Genomic DNA, 17,732 nt, shown 5'->3' with positions numbered 1-17,732 from the left:
AATGTCCTCCCTGGAGGATGGAAAAATGGACTCTGGGAAATAAGTCTGCCACATATTCCAAAATTCAATTCATACTTGGCTTAAGATTACAGTTTCAAATAATGACACAGCTACCTCAGGAACCATACCAGTGTGGCCCCTGTCAGACTCTCAGCTCTAAGGATTTAGTTCAGAGCTTTCTGATCAAACACATGTCTTTACAAGATTATCAACTTTCCTCACCAGATAGGTATAAGCAAAATGGCAAATAAGCACTTAATAAATTAATGAGTCTTGAGAAAGCAAAAGACATTTAGTGACAAATAATTCCTCTAAAAACAAAAACATATCCTGGTGGGTAATCTGTGTTTCCTTAGACAAGGCACTCGATCAACCTAAAGTCCCATCTCATCAGCTGTAAATAGGTATCACATGTAAGTGGTTTGTCGTGAGGATGAAAGATTACACGTGTTAAAGTGTTTTGTAAACAGCAGTTTTATACAAATATAAAGTTATGAACCTTCAAAGCTATCACTCCAATAAAGACACTTAATCAATTAAACATCTTTTTAAATTTTTTAACAATGTATAAATACATTCCACAAAATAATCTGTTGGTTAAAAGATTCCAACAAAGTTTACAGAACCAAGAACAGAATTTGTAGACTCCTACAACCACTTGTAGATTGTTACATATATTGCTTTAAGAAATATCATTAATACAAATGCATGATTTACAATAGCCCCATTATAGCAAGAAAAAAAATAGATCCATAAAATGTTTCTTAGGCATTTATTATGCCAAGTATTTAAATGATTATTCTCACTATGACATAAGAATAATACTCTTTTAGTGATAAAAGATAGAATTCATTAGGCCAAAGACCACTGAAGAGCTTCCAGGAAGTTCCAAAGTAAAATCTGGCTCTCCCTTCCAAAAAATAAATAGAACAGCAGCAATCTCTAAGGTATCCCCTAAACATAAACCATGAAAATTCCATTTATATTAATTGGGCCTTAAGTACATGAGTTATTACAAATAAAAATAAAATTTACAAACTAGTTAACCACTGGCCCAAATTTGGTTTGTACCTGCCTGTGAGCGCCTAAGATGAGAAGTTTCATCACAAAGTATATATTATGTTGTAAAATTAACAATTACCTCTAACTTACACATAAGCCAAAGTGCTCACTCTTACCATGGAACCAAAACTTTCTTCTGGCAACAATCTACAGAAATAATATGTACACATCTAGAGTTCTGAGACAGACCGAGAACATCCTCCTACATCCTACTGGATCCAATTACAAAGGTCTCCCTTACAAATGTCCATGAACACACTTTCAGTAATCCGGGATATACAGGTTACAAGGACTATGTGCATACATATGTAAGTCGTGAACCAGTTTTGACAATGTTCCTGGCAACACCATACTTTCAAACCCGAAATGCTAGAAAGAAAATGAACAGTTGATGTGAAAACCACCTTTCCATTTTTTATTTTTTTTTTTTTTTTTTTTTTTTTTTTTTTTTTTTTTTTTCACCTTTCCATTTTTTAAAGTAAATTTTAAACTGCAAAAACAAACCCAATGCTCCTCTTTGCAACATGTACTCAGTTTCAAAAGGTTCAGAGTCAAGAATCTCTTCAGTTGCTCCCCAGTGTAACAGAACACAGGAGCTTGCTTGCACTCTCCTCAGGAAGTCTGGTCTTCTCCAGCATTCTGCAAAAGAGAAAGAAATCCTTACTGTAAGTGAGAACTCTTTTACTTGGTGAACCAGACTTCAAAGCACGAGGAAAACATTCCCTATCCATCAGCAGAGCCAGCTGCTACACTACCTTACAGTGCATGGCCCAGTTACGTTAAAAATTCTGGACATGCCAGAGAAGCAATCGATGGTTTCACTGAGACATCCAGCAAGCCAATGTCATGTTAGCAGAGCACCACCAGGTGCCACGTAACTCCACTAACCCGACCCATGTTATGGCAGGGTCAAGGTTCAATTTCCCTGTGCTCAATGTCCCTCCCTGCTTTACAAACACTAAAAACCCAAAAGAAAAAAACTAATAAACACATGCTTGATGGGAACCTGGGTGGCTCAGTCGGTTAAGCTTCTGCCTTCAGCGCAGGTCATGACCTCAGGGTCCTTGGACAGAGTCCCACATCAGATGCCCTGCCCAGTGGGGAGTCTGCTTCTCCCTCTCCCTCTGCCTCTCCCTGCTGTTCCTGCACTCTCTCTCTCAAATGAATAAAATAAAATCTTTAAAACACACACACACACATTTGACAATAACCACACAGTGGACCACAGCAAAGGTCTATCTGGGACTGTGCAAAAATCCCTCAGGAGAAGAATCACGTCCCTACAAGACTATTCGTTTTCTGTACTTTTTATCATTTATACAAGAGAAACTGTACAGTGGAATGAAAGAACAATAAATTTCAAGAGAAAACAGGTGGGTTAGGCCCTAGCTAAGTATCATGTGTTGGTGGTATATCCTTAAGAAGTCACTCAATCCACCAGGGTACCAGCCATCTAAATGTAGTTCCTGGACCAGAAGCAACAGCACCACCTGGGAACTTGCTAGACGTGCCAATTATGAGACCCCACCCCAGGTCAACTTTGGGAGTAGGACTCAGCAAACTTTCTCTTAGACTTGTGGGTGATTCTTAGGCATGTCCAAGTTTGAAAACCATTATCTGGTATTATCTGCACAACCTACTGCACTTAAACAATTGGGAGGTATCATACAAAGTAGCTAGTCAATTTCTCCCAAGCTATTTAACCATTACTACTCACCTATGAACAGTACTTTTTCCACTGAAAACCCTGACTTAAATCTTCATACTGGGAAACTAGTTAAAACTTAATGTTCTAGAAAACAAACAAATAAATCTGAGTACTCTAAAACAATCTTTAATGATACAGCCTTATGTCTCTACTTGTTCTTACTATAAATCCTAAAATCATAATATACATTCTCCAAAACTGCTCATTTTAGAGCCACTAGAATTAATGGAAAGCTACTGAACTTAAAGCAAGTTTTTTAAGGCAATTTTTTAAAAACAGATTGTTATCAACGGTAAGTTATCCCTGTGGTTTTAAAATAATTTCAGGGCAGGGTGCCTGTGTGTCTCAGTCGGACTCTTGATTTCGGCTCAGGTCACTATCTCAGGGATGTGAAATCGAGCACCTGCTGAGAGATTCTCTCTCTCCCTCTCCATCAGCTCCTCCCCCCAACATTTTCTTTCTAAAATAATAAATAAATAAGAATAAAATAATCTCTGGGCACTGACAATACATTTCTAGAATGTCCTAAAAGTCAAGAGTAATTAACATAACTTTATCATCATCTCATAGTTAAAAAATATGTGCCTTAAAAAACCTACTTTTTTAAGTATTTCACAAATAGTAAGAAACTCTCTAAGAATTAGAAACTTCATAAAATACTCAATAAGAATTAGAAATGATTCCATCAGTCACTGGCCACATCAAAATTACCCTCACATCCAGAAAACACTTACTTGTCTTAAAAACTGCTTTCCAAGATAAGATGTAGCCATGTTGGTTAAATTCTTCCTGCTGCCCACCTTGCACCTGATATAGCCATACAGGTTGGCACCTTGTAGCACCACACCCATGATAACCACCGCCTGAAAGAAAAAATAATCAATGGTTACTGGCCTAAAAGTGACCTTTCTCTGTGCCAAAACAAAACACACATATGCCAAAAAACAAACAAACAAAAAGACACCAACAACAAAGCAGATTGTCATGGGAAAAAGAAGGAAAAGGAAGCTCATGGGTGGGGCTTGTGCCAAGGAGACTCCTTAACTTAGCAGAACAGACCTATCTAATACATGCTGAGAACAACACACTCATCATCCACCCAACAAATACTATATTAAACACATATGCTATATAGCAGACCCCATGGCAATGCAGTGGATGAATCGTTCTCTAATATTTTATGTGCATCTGCAAATAAAGATTTATAAAAATTAAATAAATGAGATTCAGAAGAGGCTCAAATGTTAATTATCCCTTTAACAATCATGAGAGAATGGCCAAGAGATAAAGCTCAACAAACCAGGAGCATGCGGAAGGGCATCTCTGCTCCAAGCTGACGTGTGTGACAACTGGCTTCTGGGGAAGCAAAGCAGAGTAGCAAGGCAGCAATCAACAGGTGTTTGCCTTCTGTGATGAGCAGGGTGCAGGGGGAGGCCTAGGAGGAAACGCACTTTGGCAGAGTGGTTTCTTCCTTGGCCACATCTAGGAACCTACAGGTGACCCCACTAAGAACATTAAAGACTGAGAATAAAAAACTCAAGCCTACTTTTTAAATATCATGGAAGAAAAGTGCATTAGGACAATGTGAGGAGGTCTCATGGGTGGACCTCCACCCATGGAGGGGTGGGCTAAGTTCTTCTGTTAAAGGCCAGATAACAAATATTTTAGGGGGCCAAGGGATCTCTGTTGCAAACACTCAACTCTGCCTTTCTGGCCCAAAAGCTGCCACAGACAATACATAAACAGACAAGGCTAGGCTCCAATAAAAAGTTACAAAAACAGGGATCCCTGGGTGGCGCAGCGGTTTGGCGCCTGCCTTTGGCCCAGGGCGTGATCCTGGAGACCCGGGATCGAATCCCACGTCAGGCTCCCGGTGCGTGGAGCCTGCTTCTCCCTCTGCCTGTGTCTCTGCCTCTCTCTCTCTCTCTCTCTCTCTCTCTCTCTCTCTGTGACTATCCTAAATAAATAAATAAAATAAAAAAAAAAAAAAGTTACAAAAACAGGTGTTGGGCTGGATTTGGCCCATAGGCCATCGTTTGCCAACCCCTGCTCTAGAATAAACAACTCCTCAACCCATCGGCTGTTAAAAGGATTACCCAGGAAATATTTCTATCTGTAAAAAGCAACACAGCTAAACAGAGTCTCTCTCTCCAATCCAGACTTACTCTCCTTAATCCTTAAGGAGCTGTACAGCTGATTTTAAGGAAGTTAGAGGATTTGAATGTTTAATTAAGGAATAGATTCAAATTCCTAGTAAAAGTAGATTTGTACTTGCTATTTAAAACTTGTGTTTCACAGAAATAAACACATTAGAATTACACAAGGTTAGTTACCTAAATAAATATAAAACTATATTTTTATTTAAATAAATCTCTTTCAACTTCTCATGCCTCTCAAACTGGGACACTCCTAATATGCCAGGGATCACCTGAATGCATAGACTGAGCATGAGTCCTGAAACACATTTTAAAATGTATTTATAAGTTAAGCAGACATCTGGTTTAAGATGGTTATAGGAAAGCCAGACATCAAGATCTCTCTATCCCTAATATATAATAGTTTTTTTAAATACATAGGTTTAAAAGAGATTTTTTTTAAAGTCTTAAAAAATAAAAGGCAAACAAGCTGATGCTAATAAATATTTTAAAAGAGGTGGGGGGGGGGGTGCTGGTGGTGGGAGAAAGAGCCAGCTTGGTTTTGCTCTATACAACTCCTAGCTCTAATGGAAATTTAACTGATGATCACTACCCCCAACACCTTAGAGGCAGAAGTTCAAAGTATATAGACAGCTCTGAGAAAAAAATGCAAAAAGAGACATGACTCCTACCACATAACACAAGCTACAAATCCCAGCAGTTTGCCATGAGATGGATGCCCCCTCTGATAAGGAGAAGGAGAAGAAGGACTGGCAATCATTAAGTCCATGTTCTCAGCAGAACAGGGGTAGGAAGAGGTTCCTGGAGAGCCTGAGTGACACCCCCTTACCACCCTGTAGTCTTCACCCAGGATCCCAAGCCACCTTCTTCTGCATAACCTGTCCCAGTTCTGTTTGAGGGAAGTGGAAACAGTGCTAGAGAAGAACGGGGCTGACTCCCCCATATGGATGATAAGGCTCCAGGGCCTCACAAATGATCTAAAGCACCAGTATGGAGCACATGCCCACCCAGGACAAAGAACTGCACTATCTAAGAGAAGGCAAAACTCAAGCAAGCAAATAAGTAAGTCTATAACCAACAGAAATCCAAAAGCAGAAGCCGGGAAGAGAAGTGGGAGAAAGAAGTGTGCCATCCTTCACAGCAGGAAACCAGCACATATTCACTACATTTCCTAATCCACGAAAAGAGGGTGTGATATAAACATAAAGGAAGAGAGACCTGCTAGAAAAACTAAAAATACAGAATAAATCTTCCCAACCCCAAGAAAGAATGTATGTGCATATACAACGAAAAAAAAAAAAAAAAGACCCTATGTAGCAAAATAGAGACAAGAATATTAAAAATACAAGGAAAAACATAAAGCCAAAATATACCTGATATCAGTAAATGTTAAAGTCAACTATGAAAAAACAAGATTCATGGTTTGGGTCAAGTGACAGATTATATTTTCCAAAGATGTAGCAATAATACCTGTCCCACATGCTTTTCTAGAACCTCATCAAGCTACAGAGCTTATTTCCCATTCCCTTGAATGAGGACAGGTGGCAAAAGTGATGATTTCTGAACCTAGATTGTTCTCATGGCCTGAATTGTGTCTCCCCAAAATTCTAATGTTGGAAGTCCTAATCCTAGCACCTTAGAATGTCACTGTACTTGGACACAGACTTTTAAAAGAGGTAATAAAGGTAAAAATGAGGCCACTAGGGTGGACCCTAATCCAGTATGACTGGTGTCTTTGTAAAAAGAGATTAGGACGGACGTGCATAGAGGAAAGACCACGTGAAGGAAAAGATGGCCATCCACAAGCCAAGGACAGAGGCCTCACAAAGAAGAAATCAACCCTGCCAACATCTTGATCTGGGATTTCTAGCCTCCAGAACCGAGAAAATGTTCTGTTACTTAAGCCCCCTAGAATGCAGTACTTTGTTATGGCAATTGTAGCAAATAACACAGCTGTAAAAGGCAACTCACCCTCTGAGCTGAGACACTCCAGATTAGAGCTATGACCCTCCAAGGAAACAGTCTAACTGCCATGAGAACCACCATGCTGTGAGGATGCCCAAAATGGCCTTGTGGTGAGACAACGTGGAGAAGCCACAAGACCTCATGAAGAGATGCCTTAGCAGCCTCCAGCCACTGCCTAGCTGCAACCACATGGACCCCAACCCACAGTTTCCCAGGCAAATCCTCTCCAAGCTCCTGAACCAGAGAAACAGTGAGAGATAATAAAACAGCTCTTATTTCAAGCCACTACATCCTGGGAAGATTTACAACATAAGCAATAGACAACCAGAATAAGTTACCAGCTAATATTTTCAGAAAAGCCCATTCTGTTAGTTCCAAACCAAGCTAACCATTTTTGTTTGGCATTTATTGAACATCCCCATCCAACAAGATAATACTGCAATAAATATATGGTGACCTCTGTACAAGGCAGTTGTTAAATCAAAAACTCTGTTAGGCACTTGGGGAATCAGTGAAATGGGATCTTTAAGAGGATTCTGCTCTCCAGTTCAGAGAGCAAGGAGAGTTGGGGACTAGAACTTGGGAAATGTGTGATGGAGCTGCCTATTCAATAGAGGTCCCTAATGTTAACATAGGTGGTTGCTTCTGGTGATTATTCATCAGTCTTCCTAACGAATCAGTCGGTACATCCTCACTGATACTCACCAACCACTTCACTCGGAAGGAGAAAAGCGCGCTAAAGGCAAATATCACCCACAGCACAGGACAGGCAATAAGTCCTAACCAAAAGATTCTTGATTCGGCCTCAGAAACTGTTTTACTCTCTTGAGCAGATGCCTAAAAAAGAACATGAACTTAATAAACCAATATTTTAGCACTTATCAGTAAAAAGTTTAACATTTTTAATTAAAAATACCTTAATTTAAAATTCAAATAAATTAATACAGATGATTCAAGTCCCAAGTTAGAACCCTCCCCCCCCCCAAGGACAGTTAACATATTTACCACTATTTAATTTTAGGAACTAGCTTAAATGTGCTTTAACTCGAGAATTTTGTATTTTCAGTTCAGAATGGACAGTCTGTCATGACCCAAGATGGTAAAGGGTTGTTTCTGACAGGCTTCTGTTCAATTCTTCTTGCACTCTACTGTTTATTCATAAGAAAGCTTTGAATCGCACCATACGAGGTAATGTTCAAGGCAATGAAGGCTACAGTCACCCTGGAGACTAAAATCAAGTCAGGGACCAGAGAAAGAAATGGAATTGGGATTTTGGACAATGACCAAAATGTCTTAGCAATACCAAGAAATTTTAAAGGGTGGTAAGCTGCTTCCATATAGAGTAGTAATATAAAAGGAATATTACTGAGCACAATACTGTGTTCTCAGAAGTGTTGTCAAGGCCTTTCCAAGCAGAAGGCAAACAACTTAATCAGTAGTGTCCAGGAATTCTGTCCTCTGCCTCCCAGGCTGACTTCTCCAAACTGAACGTTCGCTACAGATAAGCAGGCCAACCCAAAACAGATCAGCCTCCCCGAGGGTTCCTGAAGGCAGAAGCTTGAAGAACCCTGTTCTGGTTGACTCAGACTTTCTATCTACTTATAATCCCTCTTCTTTTCTTTTTCCTGCCCACATGTGGGAGTGAACCATGGGAGCAAGAACAGAAAAAGGTGCTGGAAGCAGTTATCTGCTGACAGGGAGAGATCCCTGGAGACATCAGGCACAGCCACACAAAGCTAAGAGACCACAGAGATCATTTAGGAGCAGCCCCTAGATAAGCAGCTTAGCACACAGTACAAACTCTGACCCCAAATCCTTTCTCAGAGGCATCTTTCCTGTATGTGCCTTACTTCCAACCTCAATTAGACAGAAAACGCAGATAGTTTGAGAAGGCCGTCTGGTTTAGTGCTGACAAGCCAAGCGATCCGGTTAGTACTTTTCATCGTGAATCCCCCACCCAAAAATATTCAAATGTAATCTACACATAACTTATTGAATGACATTTTGGAAAAAAGGGGGGAGGGGGATTTACCTTCCTGGACTCAAACACCCAATGGCTTTTTCCATCTTCATCTATATGATTCCACCAACGCAGACCAACCATGAGTCTACCGGTGACATTCTGATAAAGATTAACATACACACATTTTAAAAGCATTGTTTAAAAGACCTACCATAAGGTCATATCTTAGTGCAACATATCACAAACCCAAAAAATCTTCGGCTTTTCCTCCATAATACCCAGTTAACAAAGACCACCAGGTAGGCCTGGACATAAAAAATAAAGAAAACGCAACAGCAGGACCAGCAGGGGTGGAGGTGACAGGGTAAGTTTATCAATAAACATCACCCTAGGGTGCCTGGGTACTCAGTCAGTTGAGCATCTGCCTTTGGCTCAGGTCATGATCCCGGGGGTCCTAGGATCCAGCCCCACACCGGGCTCCCTACTCAGCAAGGGAGGGGTGGGGGGCTGCTTCTCCTTCTCCCTCTGGTTCTCTCTCTCTCTCTTTCTCTCTGTCTCACTGTCTCACATAAGTAAATAGAATCTTTAAAAAAAAAAAAAAAAGAAGAAAAAAGTTTCTATCAATTATAAGCCACCCAGACTATGGTACTGTTTATAGCAGCCCAAACTGATTAGACAGTGGTGATAGACCAAGGCTTTTTTTCCTCTTATTAATGTAATAAACTACTTTAATAGCTCTCTCAATCTTTATTTACTCAACTAATATTTATTGAGCACCTACTCTGTGCTACAAATAAAATGGTGACTAACAGATACCACCCCTGTCCTCATGGAGCTTCAAGTGTTATGGGGGAGAGAGGCAGTGAACCAATGCACAAATGTGCTGCCACCAACTATAGTTAAGTGCGGTGAGGGAGAAGTGCAGGATGTCTTAAGTAAGAGGAGAACAGGGAAATCTGATCTAGTCTGGGAGTCAGAAAATGTCTCCCTGAGGAATCAACTTTGGGAATGAGATTTAAAGGATAAGCAGGAGCCACTAATGCAGAAGAGTGTTAATTAGAGGTGCCCACTAACAGATTCAGGAGTTCTGTGAACTTGGTGAGGAAAAAAAATTCTATCTTCATTTTCACTAACTTCCAGCTGAAATTCAGTTTATCTTTATATTATAAATGTAGACAATAAACCCCAGTAGAATTATCAGTACCTGTGACTTGGACCAATAAAAACCAGGATATTATTTGCATTGTATTAGACCTGCTGCATGTATCACAAAATCGTGCTTATGCTCATCACGGCTTGGGAAGCAATTAGACCTGCCTCTAGATCTTCTTGTTAATGCATTCGTAAAGAAGCACATAGTACAAAATCAGAAATTTGCCTTTCTTAATGTTTTCATTATATGTCAAAATAAGTGACTTCCTTCGTAATCCTACATATTTTCCTTCGTGTATTTAAAAGCGCTCATAGAAAATAAATAAATAAATAAATAAATAAATAAATAAATAAATAAATAAATAAATAGCGTTCAAAGCTTCGTGAGACTGTGAAACCAGTCTCACATGGCACAAAAAAGGTTAGGGATCCTGGGGCCATGGTGATGGGGGGTTAGAACAATATTCCAGAAGAACAGTCGGCACAGAGCTCTGAGGAAGAAAGTAACATAGATAGATTTATAGGACTTGGTGACTGACCGGATTGGGAGTAGGAAGTAGGAAGAAGGCAATTCCTATGACTGATTTGCTCAAGTTAAAAACCAGTGACTCAAAAAAAATAATAATAAATTAAAAAAATAAAAATAAAATAAAAAAATAAAATAAAAACCAGTGACTCGAGACCCTGTGAAAGGGAGCACGAACAGAAGAGCAACATCTCGGGGCCAGAGGAGAACAGTGAGATTCCATCCAAGCGGGGTGAATCTGAGGTTCCTTCAAGACAATGAGGTGAGACCATCAAGAGGACAGACAGATGGGTCTGCAGCTGTGAGGGTAGGCCTGGGCTGGCAACTGAGGTCTGGGGGTCACACAGCTCACAGACCACCGGAAATCAGAAGCACAGACATACTGCCCAGGAAAGGAACATGGAAAGAGAAGAAAAAGAGGAGCCTTCACGCCAAAATCCGTATTGAAGAAAAAGGCTAAGGAAAAGAAAAGAGCTGGTAGGAAAGACGGAGGACAGCTAGAGGCCGATTTTACTGGCATTTTCGAACACCTTCTCAGAATATTTTCACACTGTTTTCCCATTTCCCCATTCTTTACATTTCTGCTTTGATCATTAGATTATTTTCCAAATTTCTCTTGGGCTTATTGTTTTTTGTTTTTGAAGCTTCTGGACCTCTAATAATAAAAACCTTTAGTCTGCCATTTTTCCTCCGAGTTCAGCCTTCAACACATTCTGAAAGTTTCGATCATTGACACTAACTTATAAATAATCTGTATTTATAGTCTGTTTCCTGTTTAAGCCAAGAGCTTTCACCAGGTTGGCTTTAATTTGTAATTCGGATTTTAAAAACCTTTTTTTTTTTAGATTTTATTTATTTGAGAGAGAGCACAGAGATCGAGAGAATGAGTAGGGGGAGGGGCACCTGGTCATTTCATTCAGATCCTTTAGACCTTATTTTTTTGTCGCTTTGATGTGTTAGACTCCTGTCACAATAATTTTCCCCACCTCCCTCTAGAGCTTCTAACAGTTTCTCCCTACACACGGTTGGAAGGAATGTCACTCTGTGAATGGTCCTCACTGTGACTCATAAGATGAGCTTCTCTGTTCCCCTAAGTGCTGTCTTACTCTCTATTTAGTCTGATCATATTACAAATACCAGGTTTCTTTTTGTTTCAGTTGGGCTGATTATGATTACTATCTTTGTGTCCTTTTACTTTTTCTAATGCCACCATTTTAGTTAGATCCTTCGGTTGGAACTTTTGATTTCTGACCCAATCTTCAAATTTTTGTCTCTTAAAGAGAGTTTAATCAAATTACATTTAGTATTATAACTAATTTGCTACTACTTCCATCACCTTGCACTCTGCCTTGTGACATTTAAGCTTTGCTTTCCTTCTCTTACTATGTGAACTATGCTTTAGTTGCTCCTAGCCTCTCCAACACTGTAGAAGATACACAACTTATTTTAAATTTTATTAAGTTACTATTAAAATTCTAAAACGATTAGTTAACCTTTTTTAGTGTCAGAAAAGGAATAAAACAAAAACCCCATAGAGGCTATTACATTTAAAATTGCTTTAATAATCTTTTATTTGCCTCTTATTTTTATTAATAAGTTAAAATTAAAAAATTAAAAATTAATCTCATTTGCCAAGTGCACTGAGGTTTATAAAGATCGTGATGCATCTCTGTTCTAACAAGTTTCCCAACCGGGCCTCCCCCTTCTACCAAGTCCATTTAATAATTTCCCTATTCTTGACTTCTTAATTTTACATCGTATCTCAATGGTTTGGATATCTATAAGTAATTCTGCCACAGATAAAAGTGATATTTCTAAAGCCCCTGTTTAAAAATAAAAAAGAAAGAAAGAAGTTTATCAGAAAATATACTTTTGGGCAACGTTTTTTTAAAACTCTAAGCCCAGAAGGATTTAATTTATTTATAAACATTGGGAAATGACCAGGAAGAACTGACCAAAGGCCTAGTTCTCTTAGGCTAAACAGAGATTACATGAAAACAAAAAGAAACATTCCTCAAAACAAAATTGTGACTGGGATACAGTAAACACTGCAGAGCATAAAGCAACAGAAGAAATTCAAAGAAAGACAAACCAAAGACAGCACAAAAGAAAAACCTACATAAAAAGAGACCTTTATAATCCTCATTCTCAGCATTTCGCAGCGTGTGGAAGCTGGCCAGCACCAAGCCAGCCACTTTCAGTGTCTGTAAGAATCCAGAGGTCTAAAAATGGTGGATCTGCAGACTGTGAATATTGTAACATCTTCCTGGTTTTTGAATCAATATACATCTCTCTGAAATCCCAAAATTAGCTTTTGGTTCTTTTTTTTTTTTTTTTTTTTTTTTTTTTTTGGTATTGTTACCTTTGATTTTTTTTTTTCCTCACCATTTTACTAGGAAAATTTCAAGATACACAGAAAAGTCAACTTTTACAGTTACCACCCACTTAGCTATTACTAGAGTCTACATTTAATATTTAATATTAATATAGTTACTTTATCCTATGTTATATGTCCATCTACCCAAGTACCTGTCTATTCATCTATCTCTCCACCTATCACTCATTTGAGTGTAAAGCCACTTACTCCCTCCTATCCCTTACAACAGTTTCTGAACCTCAGCACTATTGACATTTTGGGCCAGGTAATTAAGCAAAACAGGAGGTATGAATGAGAAGCAGTATCTTCCCCGGCTGCTTATCACATTTTGTCTGTTTCATTTTATAGCTGATGTAGGCTGACATAAGGCAGAGACAAATCAGTGGTATTAACACGATGAGGGCTGACATAGGTAACAAAAAGATAACTAATCTAACACAAATCCAAACTGTTAAGAGTAATTTTTTTTCACTTTTTACATATCATTCAATCTCATCATATTAAATACAATGTTAAAATAAAAATGATTAAACCTACCTTGACTGCCCAAAAGTCACATGACAACAACAAGATAATTGTCACCATACAGGCAATAAAGCTGCTGCTGAACAATTCACAGAGAAGATAGACTACAATTGCACTGACTCGAAAGAATAAATGGAAAAATGATGCCACTGGATGTCTGAAAACCAAAACAAAATAAAAGAAATGCAATTACATTTCACCACAGGTACTGCAGACGGAGATGAATGTTTCAGCCATAACATAACCATGCAGAGTTTTGTCAAAGCAAAAGAAATGACCTGAGGAAGAAGCAAACCGCCTACCTCTCTTTTTTCCTAAGTCCCATTATTTGACTAGACCCTGTTGTCACAGAAAATACACTATGGAAACAGGACTTTAATACCTCACTGAATATAAGCTTTCACAAAATATATAATGAGAAACTTTGCCGATCTTGGAGAATTAAGAAAACTATACTCTTAGGATTAAAATCCTATCTTCACATAAAAAACTCATTCTGGAGCACCTGGCTGGCTCAGTCAGAAGAGTGTGTGACTCTTGATCTTGGGGTCTTGAGGCAAAGAAATTACTTAAAAAAATAAAAAATAAAAGAATTCCTGGGCCCTCAGGAAATCACTTCAGGCTTTAAGACAAAGTAACTATCAGGTAGACCTGTTTTTAACAGCTTTATTGAGATATAATCCACATACCATACAATTCATCTATCTAAAGTGTATATCCCAATGTTTTTCTGGTATAATCACAGAACTGTGCAATCACCACAATCACTCTCAGAACTTTTTCATTACCCCAAAAGACACTGTGTCCCCACTGGCAGTCCCTCCTCACCAACCCCAACCCCACCCCATCCAGTCATAAGGCACCACTAATATATTGCTGCCTCTACACATTGGCCTCTACACTGGCAGTCCCTCCTCACCAACCCCAACCCCAACCCCACCCCATCCAGTCATAAGGCACCACTAATATATTGCTGCCTCTACACATTGGCCAATTCTGGACATTTCACATAGATGAAATCATACATTATGTGGTCTTTTATGACTGGCATCTCTCACTTAGCATAACATTTTCAAATTTGTAGTAAGCAAATTTCTTTAGAGGGAACTAAATTTGGAATAGAAATATGTTTGGCTTGACATGTTCATGTTATTTTATTGATAAAACACATGATTTTGAAATTTACATAGTAAACCAAACTGGAATGGGTCTACAGAAACTAAAGAAATGGTATGTTCTTGGTAAACAGGAGCTAGAAGTAAAAATACCAATGATCACAAAATCGGATTCACAGATGTGAAAACTCGGCAATGAGTAAAATTCCATATGCCAGTTATTCCCAAAGCAAATCTGAAAGGTCCTCTTTGTCTCAGATCAAAGCTCAAACTAGTGATGTCCACTATTCATAAGGACATAACAAGCGTTCTGCCTCGAATCCCATCAGCTGGTGCCCATCTACAGACAGAACAGCACTGGGCACTCACACAACTCTTAAACCTCCTACCTGATCTTGGATTTTTTTGGTCTGTTACTCGTCTCCTCTTCCGCATCAAACAGGGAAACATCCTCAGTGTCGTCATTACTGTCCTAGCAGGAAAATTAAATTTCCATGAAGTAAGGTGAAATTCAGTACCCACGTGCCTCCCACAAAGAAGGCAGCACGCCAAAAAAAAAAAAAAAAAAAAAAAAGAGGCAGCACGCCAGTCCAAATGGAAGACAAGAGTAAGACACTGTCATGGACATCAGGGAGTTCACAACCTAGGGAAAGGGCACCCCAAGATCATGTGGCAACGAGCCATCACTCCCCGCTGCTGAGCCCTATGAGAAAACCCAGGGGTGCCAATGATGCTCCTGCAAACTTCCCACGTGCGCTCTCAGCTGCTCTCTCCCCAGCCACAGCGAAAGCAGAGACCATCGGGGACACATTCGATGCTTTTGGCTCCTTCATGAAACCATCTGCCTAAACCATCTGCCTATAATATCCTTGTTTCCCTGGCCCCTTCTCACCCTTCGATTTTTAGCCAAAGTGAACGCAAACTGTTGGTCTTGGAATCTCCTGCCTCCTTGGGGGCTTAACTCCATCAATTTTCCCTTTATTTACACTTCCTTGTCTCTTCGGCTCTTCCAATTGGATCTTTCCAATCAGGAAATGAACTTTTTCAGGTGTCATTTATTTCTTGAACAAGATGTTTTAAAAACCCTCATCCTGAACCTCCCCTTCTCTCTTTGGCATTGGTCCCACTAGGCATTCCTCCCTTTCACAGCCTTAGATTCTAAGTGGCTAAGATCCCAACTCATTGCTTCAGCCTCAACCACCACAAACCTGCTTTTACACCTTGCCTAGTGCCAGCCACCCACCACTCACCTGTCTTTACCTCATCCCTGCCAGACTCCAGACCCTCATTACCCACAGAAGTCATCTCCCTTTTTTTTTTTTTTTTTAAAGATTTTATTTATTTACTCATGGGAGACACACAGAGAGAGAGGCGGAGATTCAGGCAGACGCAGAAGCAGACTCCCTGCAGGGAGCCTGATACGGCACTAGATCCCAAGACCCTAGGATCACAACCTGAGCCAAAGACAGACACTCAGCCACTGAGCCACCCAGGTGCCACAGAAGCGATCTCCCTAATGTGAGCCACACCAGGTCATTCCCCTCTGCAAATCTGTTCAGTGGTTCTCCTCCATGTATAAGATAAAACTTAACTCCTCCATGCATAGTACAAGACGTCTCATGATCTGATCCCCCTACTTATCTTCAGACTGTCCCTCCCACTGAGTAATGCAGCAGCACCACTGCTACATGTTCTCTGAAAACACCATGGTCTCCCATCTGTCTCCCTTTCTCATGTGTTCTCCACACAGAAAACTCTTCCTGTCTCCATCCTCTACATAGCTCACCATTAGGCAACACCAGATCTCTTTCTAATTTCAGCTAAAATACTGAAAGAACTAAGAAACTTTCACTGAAATCCCCAGGCTTCCCATTTCCCATGTTCCCACAGCACCAGGACAAATGCTCACCTGCACAACCATCTCAAGGTACCTGCAGGTCTCCAATGACTACCTCCATCTAGACTCTATGCTACAGGAGAGCAGGGAGTGTCACTCCTCGTGCACTGCATTGTAGTAAGTCCTAGTGTCCAGTAGAGCACCCTGCCAGGTGGTACAGTATTTATTGAAGGCAACAGCGAATGCACAAAGGAGGTGACTGCAGACTATGATCAGAGACAGGAGAAATACAAGTGCAAATGAGAGCAGGGGAAGCAAGAAGCTCATTTCTGTTAGTGAGTTCTGGAAGAGGGCTTCTGTACTGGGCACTGACAGAGCAAGGGGGCCCCCTGTTCACACAAGGGACTTGGTGTATTTTCAAAGGCAGAAAGTAGAAATACACAGGTATATATAGGGAATGGCCAAGAAGTCCACATGGTAAGTGAACAGTGAGAGAAGCAGAACAAGAGCTAAAGCTTTAAAAGGAAAATGGACTCAGAGATCGGAGACCAGTAGTTCTCAACCTTGGTCTATAGGCTGGAATTGCCTAAGGTGCTTTTAAAAAGGAAACAAAACAAAACAACAAACAAACCCTGATGTTTGGGTCCCCACCCCAAGGTTCAGATGTAATTGGTCTGGGGAGTGGTCTGGGCATCTGGATTTTTTTAAACTCCCCTCCCCAAGATGATAAAAATGTGCAGCCAAGACTGAGATCCACTGTATGATGCTATGGATTGAGACTTCCGCCCTTGATCCCAACAGTCCAATTTACATCCAGCAGCCAGGGTGACCTTTCACACTTAGATTATCAACCTCCTGACAACCTAGAGGACTTTGAAAAACTGACTCCCTATCAGGACCCATGGTGATCTAGCCCCGCCCACTTCTAAGACCTTATCTCCGGACACCCCCTTCACGATCTGTATGCACTGAATAATGCTTCCTCTCCCTCCTGCCAAAGACACCCTGGTTCTAATGCCTGGAATTCATAAATATGTCAATTTACTTAGCAAAAAGATTTTTTGCAGATGTGACTGAATTAAGGATCTTGAGTGGGGAAGTGGAGCCTAGATTATACAGGTGGGCCCAACGATGTAATTACAATGGTCTTTATAGAGGAACAGAGGAGGGTCAGAGTCAGAGAGGGTACTGAGACCATGAAATGCAGAAGTCAGAGAGATTTGAAGATGGAAGAAGACCACTAGCCAGGAATGCAAGTGGCCTCTAGAAGCTAGAAACAGCAAGGACAAATCTAAGATTCTCTCCTAGAGCCTCCAGAAGGAACACAACCCAGCCAATACCTTCAG

At 40.1% G+C, this 17,732-nt stretch overlaps 1 protein-coding gene across 4 annotated transcripts in view; it reads right to left on the bottom strand.

The window, feature by feature from the left end:
• Positions 1–456: 456 nt before the first annotated feature.
• TVP23C (trans-golgi network vesicle protein 23 homolog C) overlaps positions 457–17,732 on the bottom strand; it is a 19,565-nt gene continuing 2,289 nt past the window's right edge. For all 4 annotated transcript variants that reach the window (XM_077892565.1, XM_077892567.1, XM_077892563.1 and 1 more), the window contains exons 2-8: positions 14,939–15,021; positions 13,447–13,591; positions 8,924–9,013; positions 7,597–7,728; positions 3,505–3,633; positions 1,525–1,701; positions 457–1,466 (exon numbers count right to left, since the gene is read on the bottom strand). In XM_077892565.1, the coding sequence (XP_077748691.1) occupies positions 1,675–1,701; positions 3,505–3,633; positions 7,597–7,728; positions 8,924–9,013; positions 13,447–13,591; positions 14,939–15,021 (606 nt within the window). In that variant the 3' untranslated portion in view covers positions 457–1,466; positions 1,525–1,674. The remainder of the gene's footprint in view (positions 1,467–1,524; positions 1,702–3,504; positions 3,634–7,596; positions 7,729–8,923; positions 9,014–13,446; positions 13,592–14,938; positions 15,022–17,732) is intronic.

The sequence above is a fragment of the Canis aureus genome, chromosome 3 (genome assembly GCF_053574225.1).
Source record: "Canis aureus isolate CA01 chromosome 3, VMU_Caureus_v.1.0, whole genome shotgun sequence".
Taxonomy (NCBI): Eukaryota; Metazoa; Chordata; class Mammalia; order Carnivora; family Canidae; genus Canis; species Canis aureus.
Note: the sequence above shows the minus strand (reverse complement) of the source record. Positions and strands in the feature narration are given on the sequence as shown.